General features: G+C 37.9%; 1 protein-coding gene across 1 annotated transcript; it reads left to right on the top strand.

The window, feature by feature from the left end:
* The first annotated feature begins 4,134 nt into the window (after positions 1 to 4,134).
* Positions 4,135 to 16,342, top strand: LOC139728797 (uncharacterized). Its single transcript, XM_071639734.1, has 7 exons — positions 4,135 to 4,358; positions 5,288 to 5,334; positions 6,723 to 6,857; positions 12,303 to 12,422; positions 13,692 to 13,817; positions 14,460 to 15,285; positions 15,750 to 16,342. Exons 1-7 carry the CDS (start codon positions 4,325 to 4,327, stop codon positions 15,968 to 15,970), a joined length of 1,509 nt encoding a protein of 502 aa, XP_071495835.1. The 5' UTR covers positions 4,135 to 4,324; the 3' UTR covers positions 15,971 to 16,342.
* Positions 16,343 to 17,030: the final 688 nt, after the last annotated feature.

Genomic DNA, 17,030 nt, shown 5'->3' with positions numbered 1-17,030 from the left:
TCGGGTGCACGTCCAAAGTTCGATACCCACAAATCATAACAGTCCATGAGTTCGACACTAAGCAAACAAGTCCCACGAGACCAACACATTAAGCCCCGTATTGTAATGTCGTTCTCATAAAGATAGTGTCGACATTCACATTTTTTCTATGTGTGACATAATCCGGCCACAAGAACATATTAAAACACAAAGAACATTATTTAAAAGTAGCAGCCAGACATAAGAGAGAAAGAGAGAGAGAGAGAGAGAGAGAGGGGGGGGGGGAGAGAAAGAGAGAGGAAGCAACAACACTATCTCCTGCCTAGCGTCTCCCCAAAGAGTATTTTATATCGCAAAGTGTAAGAAAATTAAATGAATATGTATATTAAGTATATCCAGCAGGCTTGGAGTCAAAGCACGATTCCTGTGTTTACATTTCCGTTAGTGTGGTTCATGGCTTTCGTACTGGAAGTAAAGCGGAAAAAATTAAATGTATTTGAACAATCTCGAGTTAAAACCAAATAAAAGTTTAAAAAAACGTCTAAAGACGATATGCTTTAACTTTACTAGTCTTTTGTTGTGAAGGCTTTCATTTCTAGATAAAAAGGGAATTCCACACAAAAAAATAAAAAACATTTTTCATGAAAATTACACATTCCATCAACTCGATAGGCCTACGTACTGAGATATATGTTAAGGATAGTAATTATTCCCCCTGCTTTCTGAAAGCGGTTTTCAAGTGCTCTTTCATTATGCTAGAAAGGTGAAAGCATGTTGAATGTTGAAAGCATGATGTCATGAATTCAAGTAGTCTCCTCATCCAGCGTTTCCAACACCAAAACTTTTTAAAATTCATAACTTTTGCATCGATTGTCCGATTTTCCTCAAACTTTCACTGATGTGTTCTACTAATGTTGCTGCTTTCACTCAATCCACATTTCTCTTTGGGTTTTGTTTTCCTTTTAAAATGCATAACTTTTGAGTTGGTTCTCCTTCTTTAATCTCCTTAGTCTCCTCATCCAGCGTTTCCAACACCAAAACTTTTTAAAATTCATAACTTTTGCATCGATTGTCCGATTTTCCTCAAACTTTCACTGATGTGTTCTACTAATGTTGCTGCTTTCACTCAATCCACATTTCTCTTTGGGTTTTGTTTTCCTTTTAAAATGCATAACTTTTGAGTTGGTTCTCCTTCTTTAATCTGACGTCATTACCTGATGCACTGCCCTCCAACGGCGTAGCCAGGATTTCATGTTAGGGGGGCGGTTAGTCTGCGAGGGAGCGAAGCAACCGAGCCCGAGCGAGCGGAGCGAGCGAGGGGGGGGGGGAGGTTGTGGGAGGGGGTGTCCCCCCTCCCACGGTAAGAACTTTTGCATTTGGATGTTGTAAATGGTGCAATTTGATGCATGTTTTTGTGCGTTTTATCGACGTGAAACAGTCCCACTTGTTTATGGTAGCAGTTTATTTTGATGTAGGTTATTATTGAACAATTTGCCTATTAAATGGTATAATTTAGATACACTTCTTGTATCAATTCTTTTCACTGAATATCATAAACGCGACTGAACCCGAGCGAGCGGAGCGAGCGAGGGGGTAGGAGAGGGTGTGGGAGGGGGTGTCCCCCTCCCACAGTAAGAACTTTTTGCATTTTGATGTTGCAAATGGTGCAATTTGATGCATGTTTTTGCGCGTTTTATCGACGTGTTACAGTCCCATTGTTTATGGTAGCAGTTCATTTTGATGTAGATTATTATTGAACAATTTGCCTATAAAATGTTATAATTTAGATACACTTCTTGTATTAATTCTTTTCACTGAATATTATGAACGCGACTGAACCCGAGCGAGCGGAGCGAGCGAGGGGGGAGGGGAGGGTGTGGGAGGGGGGTGTCCCCCTCCCACGGTAAGAACTTTTTGCATTTTGATGTTGCAAATGGTGCAATTTGATGCATGTTTTTGCGCGTTTTATCGACGTGAAACAGTCCCACTTGTTTAAGGTAGCAGTATATTTTAGTGTAGATTATTATTGAACAATTTGCCTATAAAATGGTATAATTCAAATACACTTCTTGTATTAATTCTTTTCACTGAATATCATGAACGCGACTGAACCCGAGCGAGGGGGGAGGGGAGGGTGTGGAAGGGGGGTGTCCCCCCTCCCACGGTAAGAAGTTTTTGCAAACGGTGCAATTTGATGCATGTTTTTGCGCGTTTTATCGACGTGAAACAGTCCCACTTGTTTAAGGTAGCAGTATATTTTAGTGCCTATAAAATGGTATAATTTAGATACACTTCTTGTATTAATTCTTTTCACTGAATATCATGAACGCGACTGAACCCGAGCGAGCGGAGCGAGCGAGGGGGTAGGGGAAGGTGTGGGAGGGGGGTGTCGCCCCTCCCACGGTGAGAACGTTTTGCATTTTGATGTTGCAAATGGTGCAATGTGATGCATGTTTTTGCGTGTTTTAACGAGTTGAAACAGTCCCACTTGTTTAAGGTAGCAGTATATTTTAGTGTAGATTATTATTGAACAATTTCCTATAAAATGGTATGATTTAAATACACTAGTCTTCTTCTATTAATTCTTACACTGAATATCATGAACGCTGTCTGTTCAGCAATCAAACAAAAAAAGCATGCACACGAAGGTGTAGATAGGGGCATATCCCCTCCCACACGAAGGTGATTTTGCGTTTTCAGACCTGAAATTCAGCGATCTGGTGCAAATTTTTGGTCCAATACTTTTTCATCGAAGTGTTAAAATCACGGAATTTAGCTCTCATTCCGAATGTGCACCATCTGTGCGAATGTATAAAGTCTAGTGAGGTAGAGCTTAGGGGAAGGGGGATTCCCCCTCCCGCTCGCGGAGCTTTTGCGTTTTTAGAATTGAAATAAAGCGATCTGGGTATAGCCACAGTCTACTTCTTTGCATGGCGGGGTGGGGGGGGGGGGGGCGAGCAGGGAGAAGGCGTGGGCGAGTGTTATCTCCACCCTTCCCTTCCCTTCCGATGGAGCTTTTATCTCTTTAAGGATGAAATTGAGATATCTCGTATACGCATATTTGATGGAATCAACATTTGGGAAATCACCCCCCCCAAAAAAAAAAAACCAAAAAAAAAACCAAAAAAAAAAAAAAAAACTGATGGGGGGGGGGGGCTGAGGGAGGAAAGGGTCGATTAAAAGGGGAAATTCCCCTTATACATGAGGGAACTTTCAGTTTTCGGAATATAAGTGATAAGTCTTGTGCACTCAGAATTATTCAGAATTTTTTGTAAATCTAAAAAGTGTACTTAACTAGGGAAAGAGGCACAGAGGGGGAGGGTTTGGGAGGGGGATACCCCCTCCCAAGCACGAGAGATTTTGCATATTTTGAATTGAAATTCAACGATCTGGTGCATACTTTGAGTGAAATATTCAAAAAAAAAATCTTATTTGATGAAAGGTTGCAAAGGAGACCCGCTTCATGTGCATGCATACAGTATACACGCATTTTTTTTCCGCCTCCCAAATCCCCGGTCCAAATCTTAGGGGGGGGGGGGGGGGGCGACAGCCCCCTTCGCCCCCCCCCCCCCCCCTGGCTACGCCAGTGCTGCTCTCACCGTGACCCTGTCATTTCCTGCGATCCACTCTGTCCGTATACTGTGTGTGTGTCTAATCCCTCAACTTCAGATACGGAAATGCCTGGTAAACTGATAAGGATACAGTTCAGCAGAACACGCACCTGACAATATTACAAACACAGTATAACGGCTAACTGGATGTTTGTTTCTATCTATGAAAGACGGAATTAAAATAAAGATATTACTTGACCGATATCCAAATTGCTATGGTGATTACGAAGGCATGTCCAATGGTATTTGTGTACCAGAAAGTAGAAACACTTGTTGTTTCCATGTAAAGTCTGCTGAAATATATGTACCTTCAATAAGTGTTGCAGGATGATTATGTTAGCCTCTTAATTTTTCTGTTTCCTTCTGAGTTGTCTATAAATTCCTTCCTCTCCTGATGTTAGAACATTTCACGACATCTGTCAAACTCATTTTCACAATCAATCTGTAGTTTGAGATAAGTCAAACAAGAGGTGATGGGTGCTGAACTTTGTACGGTTACCTGCATATTATGTACTATTCGACTTTAACCTGCAATATGGCAGTTGCTACCAGCTATACGTGCACTTCATTCTTTGGTCTTGATTGTGTTTTATAGAGTGTGACTGGTTGTGTCTTTTGTTATCGACGCATTACAAGGGACTGCCGATGTTTCAGTGTTCCATATTATGTCGACCATGATGTGCCCTTATGTTCGATCAGACAACTGAGAAGAATCTAAGCACCATCAGTTCTAAATGTCAGGCCAAACCCGAAAGTCGAGTTCTAAAGGTAAGGATTATTACTGCGGAAACTCAATTAACTCCGTATACCTCATTACTGATCATATCAAGCGGTGCACTGTTTATTAGTTGTAGAAGGGTCGCTTCTCTAAAATCGCAAAGGTTCCGATCCGCTCTCCTTTTCTCCAGAATAATCATAGATTTTGTATTTCATCATTTATTCTATTTATTGCAGGTAAAGTTTATAGGACGAATGGTCCTGATGTTAATTGGCAATGGAAACAAGAGTGTCAAGGAGTTTGATTTTCAATGAAGTGTATTGAAGTTGTTGTCAAATTAGGCAGCCCTATTTTATACAGTTAAAGTGCAATGTATAATGGTGCTGTACGTTGTTGAGTATTGACCACAATCGTGTACTAGTACTTTTAACTGTATAGACGTGGTTAGTGTGTCTCATGACTATTAGCGACAGACATTCATGTACTAACGTTCATGAATACTGAGAGGTAGATTAATGTGTCAGTTCAAGGATAAAGTGTTAGATTCTTGAAATTTATCTCATTATGTAATATTGACATATTGTACCATATTTTTATTATTTTATGGACGGAATACTGTGGGTATTTATGGCTGCCTAACAATTAGAATGAATTTGAAAGTCATTGTATATCGATCAGCTCGTTCTAATTTTCTCCGGGCAGTGAAAATAAGAATGTCACTTTGATTATTTTGAAATTCTCCTGTAAATTCTGGAGCTGGTGACCAGTCAAAACATTCCAACAGTGATAAAGGGGACAAAACTAGGCCTATTGTGTTTATTTACTTCTTACAGTTCATTTGTGACACATGGCATTATCGCATTGTATTTGGAAACTTACATGTAAGTGGCTAGTTTCTTTGATCTCTTGTTTTTACAGCATATTTTACGTGAACACAACGCAAGTTTAGATCGTGTCTGTTTTTGTTTTTGTTTTTTAGAACTCCACTGTGATACACTTCAGGATGTCAGTAGGGAAGTGAATACGGTATGTAGGATATTTTCTACTAATTATCTTATCCGTTTGGATCGAGACAACGCCACGAAATTCAATCCACAAAATTCGATAACAGCTTGCTAGCAAAGGTGCTCTTTTGGAGAGAGAGAGAGAGAGAGAGAGAAAGAGAAAAAAAATGTAAATACTATTGCAGAAGGAAATCATTTAAGGAAATGTTCCTAAGACATAGGACTAAATCGTTTATTGGATATACAATATGAAAAAAACGACACTGGAATAGATATGCTACATCGCAGTATGCACAGGCAAGTGAGCAGAAAAAGGTTCATGTAATTGTACTAGCAGAGCATGCTGGTTTTAAAGTCACTAAGATAAGCATCTGTGATGTAATGATTATTTATTCAAGTAATACTTACATAATAGTGTATACATAATAGTGTATAAGTGGTGCTTGCTAGCACATCCACTTGATAGCAATTTTTGGCAATATCAATAGAAAAGGGGTTGTTAGTATATTCAATGCAAAATAATGAAATATATGCTGTCCAAAGTGGCATCATTCTGGTCACCTGATCTACACAAGTTCATCCTTTGATTATCCATCTCCAACTGTTACCTGGACCTCGCACTAAAGACACACTACATACAACGCTCTTTCGGGGCTATTGCACTCAAGCACTGGAACGATCTACCCATTCATATACGACAAGCCCCATCAGTAGAATCGCTGAAGGCATTTCTTAAAACTCATCTTTTCCCACATTGATTCCTTCCCTAAGTTAATGTGCTGAGTGTAACTTAATTATTGTATGTGTTTATTACTGGTATACACGTTGATTTATGTCATGTTATTCTTACTTTTGTTTTGACCTGTTATCTCTCATTTTTCATTTTGTCTTTTCCCTGCGGTGCGCTTAGAAACATTGTATTTTGCGCATTACAAATGCAATGTATTATCATCATCATTATCATTGTTATTATTATTACTATTATTATCATTATTATTTTTTGTTATCATTATTATCATTATTATTTGTTTGAATATAACTGATGAATTCTAGTGAGTGTTACGTTGAGCAAGCTTATACATTTTGTCACCTAGTGGACTGCCTAACAGCCTAATCAACTATTAAAACGGAGAAAGGCCATGTACCCATGTGCACACGCAATGAGCTAACCCCGAATGGGCTTATGTAAGTGTATATCAATGCACGCGTATTGCTTTTTTGTAGTTATTTTGGTATATGTCTCTGTTATTATCCTTGACTAGGTCCGATGATTGTTCTCCGTATCTCGGAGACCTTCTTTTTTTTCCAAACTGTTATTGTATTACTAATACTGGTGTGACTTTGTTGGCGTTGGCAAGTCAGACAGGACTTCCCTATTTTGTTAATCGCCCTTCTTTCAACTGCCTTCAGGTACTACAGAGTGTCAGTCGTCTCAAAAGACGTCATTTTGCGGCCATCGTGAGTGTGTTGGATCGATGTGAGAGCGGGCTCCAACAGCTGAAACCCGCCAATGACGGCAATGCGAAGCGAAAAAGCAGGACAAGCGTAAGATAAAAAACGGAGTATAACAAATTATCACAGCGATCCACAGAAAGCTAGACCGCCCTATAAGAGAGACTGACAAAAAATATAGAATATGAGAGTTAAAGGGTGTGTACAGTTCTGGTCGAGGTGAAGATTTAGCTTTTAATGTTTTCTGAGATATTCAGAAACCACTCTGTGAGATGTCGAATAGCATACAGTTCTAAGGGGTATCAAAAGTTTATTCGATGAAAATCGGTTTTGAAATGGCTGAGATATCCAAAAACAACGTGAAACAACGTGAAAGGCATGCCGCCTTTTATTATTAGCACTTTTTTTTTATATCTCAGCCATTTGAAAACCAATTTTCATCAAATAAACGTTGAATCCTTCTTAAAATTACATGCTTTTTCATATTTCATAAGAGGCTTTTCATTATCTCACTCAGGAATGTTCAAAACATGAATCCCTACCTCAAACAGTACTGTACAGTCCCTTTAAAGACTGGAGAGTGAGAGAGATAGAGAGATGGTGGATAGAGAAATTAATACAATTATTTCAAGAACATTGATCTTAATGGACTGTTTAAGGCATCGTCAGTGAAAAATGTAAAGCAGCTGTTTATCATTTTGCCGGGTGCATAATACGAGCTCGACACCCAAGAGTCAAACAACCATTGAGTCACGCAAGTCATGAGGCTGACAGCCCACAAGCTAGACATTAAACAAGGCCAATTAGCTCAACAGCAATTAAATAAGGCCCACGAGCTACATTGCCCACCAGCTCGACACTTAGTAGACTTGCTAAGGGGGTAAACGCTGCATTTTTTAGTACAAATGTCCTACTTGGCACAGATGCTCCCTAGGGCAATTGAAAAATTTTCATCTAAAGAGACACTCTGTATCCATGCAAATAAGCCTTAATTTGCATATTTATGCAGAAATACACATAAAAATTATTAAAAATACATGTGCATCCAGCAGAAATACCTAATTTGGTAGAAGTGATTTATAGAGTAAGTAGAAACAACTCCTGCAAAAAAATTCATTTCATACCTATGTAAATAAACAGAATTTGCATAATTATGCAAGTTATTGTGCAAAAATCTGCATTTTTGAAAGAATTCCTAATCCATTAAACTCTGGATCTTGTAGTACAAAGTTTGAACCTGGGATGGATGTCCCTTGGGTCAAAAGCAAATGATTCATCTAAAGAGACAAACTGTCTCTATGCAAACAACCTGCTATTTGCGTGATATGCATATCAATACCTACACAAGATAATCAGAACAAACAAAATGCAATTATGTTACAAAATGTCTTAATGAATGGCTTTGAAGTAATATCACAACAACACTTTTCAGTTACTTAAATTGTTTCCATATTATTTAATTAACTTAGGCATTTTATGCAGAAATTATGTAAATAAGTATACAAGACGTGAAATTTCGAAACATATTGATCTTTGAAACAATTGTTACTATCAATTTTCCCTCATTGCATAAATGCTTTGCAGGGTGGGAAAAATAGCAATCGATAGTGACACTCTTTAAATATGATTATGCAAAACAGTAGGGCCTACATAGGAACAGATGCAAATCGGAACAATATTGCTTACAAAAGGATTGTTTTTCCCTTGCAAACAGTACACAATGAGGTCATGGTTAGAAAATCATTACAAAAAACACTACCATAGTGAAAGTGTGAATTCTGATTTTCATTGTATTTTGTAGGCAACCAAACGAATAAGAGGCTTTTTACATCAAACTGATTATAAACTTGTGCAAATTAAGTGGATATGCAAGGGTATTTGCACATATCAAGAACTTACAAGCTTGAGTTAGAAACAAAGTCTGTTTCTGAAAAAAAAAACCAAAACGTTCCCTTAGTATACTATTAACTGCTATGGCATGGAAACTATGCTAGGAAATGTTTACATAATAACATTTTGATAAGGCAATAATTTATGCAAAAATTGTCATGTGAATAATATAGGAGATGTTATACTCTAAGTCAAATAATCTTAGTCTCTGACTTAAAATCAGTCAATTTCAACAATAAATAAAATCAGAAATAATATGTTCATAGCCATAAAAGAGTATATAAGATGGCCTTTACAATTACTAGGATGTGATTTGTCAACAGATTGTCACATGCTACTGTTATTTACGAGGATCGAAAATGTCATATTCTTCCTGGTTGTCATTGTTTTCCCTTGGGATAATGTAACTCCCTTGCAGTCCAAAGAATGTTATATTCCACCACATACCAGCTAATACCTGTATAGATGATCATGAACTACATGATCTTGAAGCTTTTTTCCAAAAGATAATCATGTTAACTGGTTTTTTGTAAAGATGTCAGTGGTTAAGATTTAAAAAAAAAAGAATACACAGGTAAAAATGTAAAAGGTAAGAATGTCAGAGGTTATACATGTGTGCATCAAAATTAACTTTCATGCAACCCATACATGAAATGCGATGACGGTGATGACTATACCATGTCACTGAATTCCATGTCCTTTCCTACTTATCAAGAGGAAACAAAACACTTGAGAGAGGAGGGCTTAACATTTTTCGATAATCAACAAGGGTATCACTATCAGGTAGAACATGCACAAATATGTACTAAGTTTCATGATATACCTTGATTCACATTCAAGATATGGAAGAAAAAGTGAAATATAGCACTTTCATCAGAGCTTTGACCTTTTGACAGGAAATTTCCCAGACAATCTCCATTAGGTAATACACGTGTATATTAAGTTTCAAGAAAAATCCTACAAGCATTGCAAAATATGAGGGAAATAGTGAAATTTTGAGGGCCCAATTGACCTTGATCTTTGACCCCTGACCTTTGACAAATGACCCCTATATTCCCTAGAAAATCCCTGCCAATACCAAGTTCCATGAAGACACCTTGAACCATTTGCGAGATACAGTGAAGAAAAAATAAAATTTTAACATTTTCACCTGACCTTTGACCTTTGACCTATTGACCTCAAACTCTCTGGTGAATCTTGTTTTGGTAGTACATGTATGCAGTCACTAACTTTCAAGAAAATATCTTCAGGCATTGCATAGATATGGGAGAAATAATGAAATTGTTGCATTGACCTTGAACTTTTGACCCTAGACCTCTTGCCGATTTTACTTAAAAACAGCTTACTTAATTGCCCCATCATACGTCATCCTTGGACCAAGTTTGACGAAATTTGCTTAATCAAGTCTTGAGTTATCGCGTAAAATGATACAACTTCTTTAGTCGACCTTGACCATTTACTTCTGGTACATTTGGGTACTAATATGCAAAATATACTAATTAGATGGTATTTGCATAGAGGAATAGTGTTTTGATATTACAAACCATTTCCTTTGGCTAATAAAGGATATGCATACTACTTTGGTAGTTTTTATCATAAAATGAAGTGCTTAGACTTTAAGGAAAACTTTAAAAATAATGTTTTTACTTTACTTTCTTTAGTAATTATGTAAATTAGCTGGTAAAGATGGTTCAATTATTCAAATTCTTTTCTCATTTGGTTTCATAGAGTGTTTCTAACGGATTATATCTATCTAGGATGAGATTTAAGAGGGGGTTTCATTGTTTACAAATCAATTTGCATAACTCGCATAATTATACAAATTTTATGTTTATTTACATAGGTGTGACATCAATTTTTGCAGGAATTGTTTCCACATGCTCTATCAAATACATCTACCAAATTAGGTATTTCTGCTGGATGCACATATATTTTGTAATAATTTGTATATGTATTTTTGCATAAATTATGCAAATTAAGGCTTATTTGCATAGATACAGATTGTCTCTTTAGATGAAAAAATTCCAATTGTACTGAGGAACATGTGTGCCAAATAGGACATTTGTACTATAAAATGCAGTGATCACCCCCTTTTTCGCCCTTAGCAAGCCTACTAACTGGGAAATAACGCCCATGAGCTAAAGACACTAGGCAAACATATAGAGGTAAAAAAAAAGCCTACGAGACCGACCTTATGTCACGGGTCTCAATATACGCTATGTGGGTCTGTTTTGCCTATATTGTCAAACTTGTGGGCCTTATTTGCCTACTGTAGAGCCGATGGATTGTATTTTTCCTAGTGGTAGGGCCTAGAGCTCCTGGGCTATTATGACTCGTGGGTTGTATGACTCATGGACCTTTGTTTTATTCAATGTCGAGCTCGTTGGCTGTATGACTCGTTGGTGTCGAGCTCGGGGATGACTAATCACTGATCGCTTACCCAACCAACGGTTGTTGTTGTTTTTTTTTTCTTTTTTTTGGCATTTGCACCATAATAATATCATCGCTTTAAACAGCGGCCGGATATTTTCCAGATTTCACATTGTCTACATTTTGCACATTTGAATTAGATTTGCTGATTTCATCTTTGGCAGAGAAGACATCAAATATTGTTAATGAGCTAAATATTCATTGCATTTCCAGTGCGAATTCGTTTGTCTTTGTATAATTGACGTGCCAATAGAAATGATTGCACGATATTTTCCGCAAGCAACGTCAAATAACGTGTCGTATTTACCGGTATACTTCCGTATAGTCACTAGTACCAGTATATTTCCGTGTAGTATTTAGAATTGTTAGATTACAACGTGGAGACATTGTGGGGTCTTTTAATACGATATTTCGTTTGTTATAGACTAAAGATCATTAAACATGTCAGACCGTCTTTTTTTTATTGCCAGTGCAAAGTCTAGTCACGTATCTGAATTGATAACACAGAACCTAGAACTAAATATCTTCTTGAAAATTCAGCTATGAAGATCCATCTGGGTTTTTTGTTTGTTTGTTTGTTGTTGTTGTTGTTTTTTGGGTGGGGGGTTGGACAATGATATCATTGCTGTCAAGGCAATCGACTGTCTGTCCACACAAAATCAGTAAACGCAAATTAGGCTAATTAGGTCATAAATCACTAGCAACTTTGTCAGAGCTTTGGCATCTTTAGGCAATACCATCTTACCGCCAGCTCAATCCGTTTTATTGACCCTCTTAATATACCTTATGCAAATTTAATGCATCTATGAAAACACTTTGAATGATAAGTGATCTAAAACAATGGTGTCTCGATCCCTCAGTTTCAAATTCCATCTCGACTTAATTCCAAACTAAAGAAACACGAAAGAATGGATAAACGAGTCGCATCCTCTAATTAATTGAAAAATTACAGAGGGAATATACAGATATTCTTGCGAGGGACGCCAAGAATATCTAGCAGAAATATTATTAACCCATTATAGGCATTTAAGCTGATATTATATCGAGGAACCAAATCAGTTGTGAAACAAAACAATATGATGAAAATGCAAGATTTTCAACTCCTTGTTCACACTATAGCTGTTCGTTGCTAGAATAAAGTGCATCTAACATTCGCAATATAGTTTTATTCAATTATGTTACCGAATTTTGCTGCTACTTTCGTTTCCTCCTCAATAGAGGTCACCGTGGGCAAATAAGAAATCCCCCGAATCCTGGCCGGACACCTGTACCCCGGAATTCCAGCAACATCCAGACCCTGACAAGCTGGCATTGGCGATCAAAGACCACTTCATCAAGGTCGGTTTTGATACGAACTGGTGATCGACATGCCAAAATTATATGATGATTTGTTTGATTCTTAGTCCTGAAATATGATTGGCCAATCAGTGGTAAAACTCTGAAGAATGTATTTGTTGAGAGGAAAATGGGGTTGGGGGTCTATCCATCGGTTGTCAGAATCACTGTTTGTTGTTTGTTTGTTGTTGTCTCCCTTTAAAATCATCTCTATAAACTTCAGAACCTTAAAGAACTATCGCTACTTATCGCCAGTACGCCCATTCCATTTCTCCCTCACCAGTTGTTTCTATACAAAATTTGTCTGCCTAGGAGCTATGTCAAAGGCAACATTGGTGCTAACATCTAAAACCGCACCTGCCCAAATCTTTTTAAATACAGTGTACGATCATTACCCCCCCCCCCCCCCCACACACACACACACATACTTCTTGAAAACTCAAAACGGAGAAAGAAGAAATATTTATGGAGCTAGATTTATAATTCTATCAGAGTAAACTTTTATGTTAAGTCACTGAAGTATAAAATTTTATATCCTGCTTATTGTGTATTCTGTCTAATCAATGTTACTTTGATGGATAAAGAATTTTCAGGTTATGATAAGGTGAACAGTTTCTTTCTGCATTTCTTTAATCTTTACAGATGCAGCAGGGCAATAGAGGAAATCATTGCTCACATACTTACAAACAAACACACGCGAACACAAACACACACGCACACAAAAATGTTAACACGAAAATGTAGGCCTAATCACAGCGTCTGATGTTACTGTAGCTGTTACTCTCCGCTCTGTAGGTAAATTTGCATCTTTCTTTTTCGCGGCAGTGGTTACTTCTTTAGATACAAAGTCATCTTTATTTTGTTTTTATGTTTGTTCTTTTTATGATTTAATGACCTTGAAAATCTATTGCTTATTCACTGTATCATTATCTATGTTCGTCTTCTTTTTGATTGTACACACTTTGTATTGTATATTGACGCAAGGGTCCTTTGCACAGCAGGCCTTTGTTGCTCTGAATGGGACTACCCTGCTTTTAAAACTAGGCAGAATAAAACTTGGGGCTGTTGCATGAAATGTTGAACTTGAGAAAAACTCTGGTAAGAACCGACAATTCAGGTTAGCTTGACTCTGCCATTGACTTTCACACAAGAAAAACTTTGCTACAAATTAACCTGAGTTTTTCTCAGGTTAAAAAAGTTTGTGCAACAGGCCCCTGGTGTTTACATGCATGATGGCATATCAATTGGCGTATTTTTTCTTTGTGTACCTAGATGGTAGCTGAATTGTCTGCCTACCTCCATCAAGCCACGGATCCCGACAAATCGGAGTTGATATGGGTCTCATACGAATCCAAATTTTTCCGAGCCGTCAGGTCAGAGATTACAGAGTTGTATGTGGTAAGTCGAATCTCTCGGAGCTCAGTGGACTACCAGTCAGAACTACGTGCATGGTGAATGTTATGTCTTGTCAAAAACGTGTTTATCTTGTTTCATTGCTAGTTACTGTAAAGATTACGCGATTCATACTGATGCACCAACCTGTTGCACTTCGCCACAACTTTATAATTTTGTCGCCTTCCATTTCTTAGCGAGATTCAACACTACGATAAGGTATAATTGTACTAATGTTAACAAGCTCGAGTAATGTGCATTCGTAGGAAATAGTAAATACATATTGACACGTGATTCAACCTTCAAAGATTGGTGATCAAATTTAGTAGGTCTGAATATAGACGGATATGACGAATCAAAATCGTCCTATTATACAGTTGGGAATCAGGAACAAAAATAAAAAGGGAAAGTACGATAATTAAAAAAAAGGAATATTTTGCTGGATTGCATCCTTATGTAAACGACGCAGCTAGTAACCTTATGGAGACAAGAGAGTGTACGTTCAAAGATTTTATACGACATGGTATTTATGCAGATATGCATTTTCACTGAAGCGATTACTTCGCCAAAAGCAGCATGTTCTTGAGCCATTTCATTTGACAAATACATAACAGCTAGGTATTCAAACTTTTCTAAATTACACTGCAGTTTGCTTACGAGGGAGACGCCAAACTGCTACAGATGCTGCTACCTTCAGCAAATCCGCGAAACATGAAGTTACGGGGAGAATGGCTTGTTGACATCCTGGACCCGTGTCAGAACGACGCCGAACCCGAAGCGATGTCAGACCCTCCAGGTCAACTCGCGTCTACGCCACCTGTCCGGAAAACGGCAGAGATATCTGTCCAGACAGACCCAACCTCATCCGACGACAACGACGAAAACGAAGAGGAAGCATCACCGATTGCTGTCTTTTCTCTAGATAGGTTAAATCCAGAAACATGCGGTCAAATAGTCGAAAGGGAGCCCGGTAATAGGAAAGCCCCGCACCGCACTTCTCAAGCAGCAAGCACTGGTTCAGTGGACAGCAATCACATCAGCAAACAGAGTTCCGTTCTGACCGAGGAAAAGCGAAAGACGACCCATCAGAGAGAAAGACGCTCTTACGAACCTGAGTTTGCTTCAAAAGATGACGGATTACTGCCGCTATTCTCGTCAAGCCTGATAGAAGAATTGGATCATTTTTGCCCAACTTCGTCCCAAGACTCCCTCCACGAGAGCAGCAATGACCAACCGCGAAAGCCGGTCAACAGACTCCTTACAAGGAAAAGATCGGACGAACATCCACTCCAAGCATCGAAGAAAAATGATGCTGACTTGACGGAAGAAAAGGTCTCCTTCCGGGTCTTGTTCAGTCACGCTTACTACTACTTTGAGATGGCTCTACAGGAGGGATTTCCGATCGCAAAACTCCGATTACTCGTAAAATGTGTTCGGGAAATCTCTGACACCGTGAAGCGCCGGTTGTCCGAATGTGAGTCAATTATACATATATTTCAATCTGTTAACCCATTCTCCTAGACACTGATAGTCAACTTTCATATAACTGACATGTAGTGTGACATCCAGAATTATGCGAGTTTATAGGTATTGATTTTTTTTATTCAAACGTGACAGAAATTATTATGATATTGATATCATATAAAGTTGGTGGACGTAAGAAGTCGATTGCGAATCAAATATGAAACTGACACAATTCAACATATTTTAAATCTTGAATTCTCTGATGTCGAAGATCAGTGATGCAGTTAGTCCTGATAGATGTTGGTATGTGATACACAAATGCAAGGATAAGCCAAACCTATCTTCGTAATAGGCAAGAATAAAAAAAAAAAATCTTTGACATGAACCAACACAGAACACATGCACCCTGATAAAACGTTTGAACCGTGTGTTTACCTCTGGTTTTTGCTACTTTGCCGTGCCTCCCGTTTCCAGCTTGGGAAAAGAAGGTCATCGGTTCGGACGAACTCCTCCCTTCGGTCATCCTCTTCCTCATCAAGGGCGACCCAGGAAAGACCACCTCCTTCTATCCTCACCTCAAGTTCCTCATCGACTACCTGCCCGATTTCCTCGCCACTGGAGAAGTCGGCTTCACCCTGATGCAGTTTAACGTTGCCTACAGCTATATCCTCCAAAACGATGGATCCGACAGTTGAAGGCCGTAATTGATCATTGTCACCAGCCGTTTACATTTCAATGAAATGCCCTTGTTGCTCATGTTACTTGGTAACCGTGTGTCAGAAAACTTCACTTTTTGTCCAAATTAATGTTTAGAAAAAAAAACGAATGCCAGTGAAAGAGTGATAATGATATGAATCATTATGAACTTCCACTTTTTTTCATGCAGCAGTGTCTTTGGCTGTACTCACCATTCAGATCATATTATGATTAAAATGATATGAATGTTTTCCCATGGTTCCCTCAATCCTTACGAACGTATATTCCTCCCCCATTTGAGAAAAGCGCATTCCGCCATTTCAGCATTATCTTGTTTTCGTGTCTGTAAGGTCTACTTTGAAATCAGGATACAACAGATCTATATAACAGAGTTTATCTTTAACAGTATCTTTATAGTTTTTGTTCCAAATGACTGTGTTCTGCTACGTAGCAGTCACAGAGACATTAAATGCATACTGGTATGCTCTCTATAGGAAGTGTTATTACCCATATGATTAAACTACAACGACCTTAAACACTTATGGTGATTGATTTTTACTCACTTATCTTTGTGGTTACAATGAATGTATTTACACACACACACACACACACACATACACACACACACACACACACACTGATATAATGTTTTATATATACATATATATATTATGTATATCCAAAACAGAGACCAAGTTCATGCTGTCTTTCCACTATTTTATTTCGGCACATATATTTTTGAGCGACTCGCTCTATCTCTAGTGTTCTTGAGAAAGAGCGAATCTCTAGAAAATTTGTGTGACGAAATAAAATGTTGTGAATGACAGCATGAACTTGGTTTCTGTCTTATTTTTGATATTACTGCACCAATTAACACGCGGACTACTTACTCAATATATATATATATATATATATATATATACATATATGTATATATATATATATATATATATATATATATATGTATATATTGACTATTATGAAAGAACACACACACTCACACACGATTCGCGTAAACCCCGTTGTTAGATATAGTTTTTTTAATATAGATTGTTTATG

This window comes from Diadema antillarum, unplaced genomic scaffold, assembly GCF_040938485.1.
Source record: "Diadema antillarum isolate AM-2024a unplaced genomic scaffold, OU_Dant_1.0 seq00000201_RagTag, whole genome shotgun sequence".
Classification (NCBI taxonomy): domain Eukaryota; kingdom Metazoa; phylum Echinodermata; class Echinoidea; order Diadematoida; family Diadematidae; genus Diadema; species Diadema antillarum.
Note: the sequence above shows the minus strand (reverse complement) of the source record. Positions and strands in the feature narration are given on the sequence as shown.

Coding starts and splice junctions, on each gene's coding strand:
- LOC139728797 (XM_071639734.1), top strand. CDS start 4,325: ATGTCAGGCCAAACCCGAAAGTCGAGTTCTAAAG. Junction 12,423..13,691: donor TCAAAGACCACTTCATCAAG/GTCGGTTTTGAT, acceptor TTGTGTACCTAG/ATGGTAGCTGAATTGTCTGC. Junction 15,286..15,749: donor GAAGCGCCGGTTGTCCGAAT/GTGAGTCAATTA, acceptor TCCCGTTTCCAG/CTTGGGAAAAGAAGGTCATC.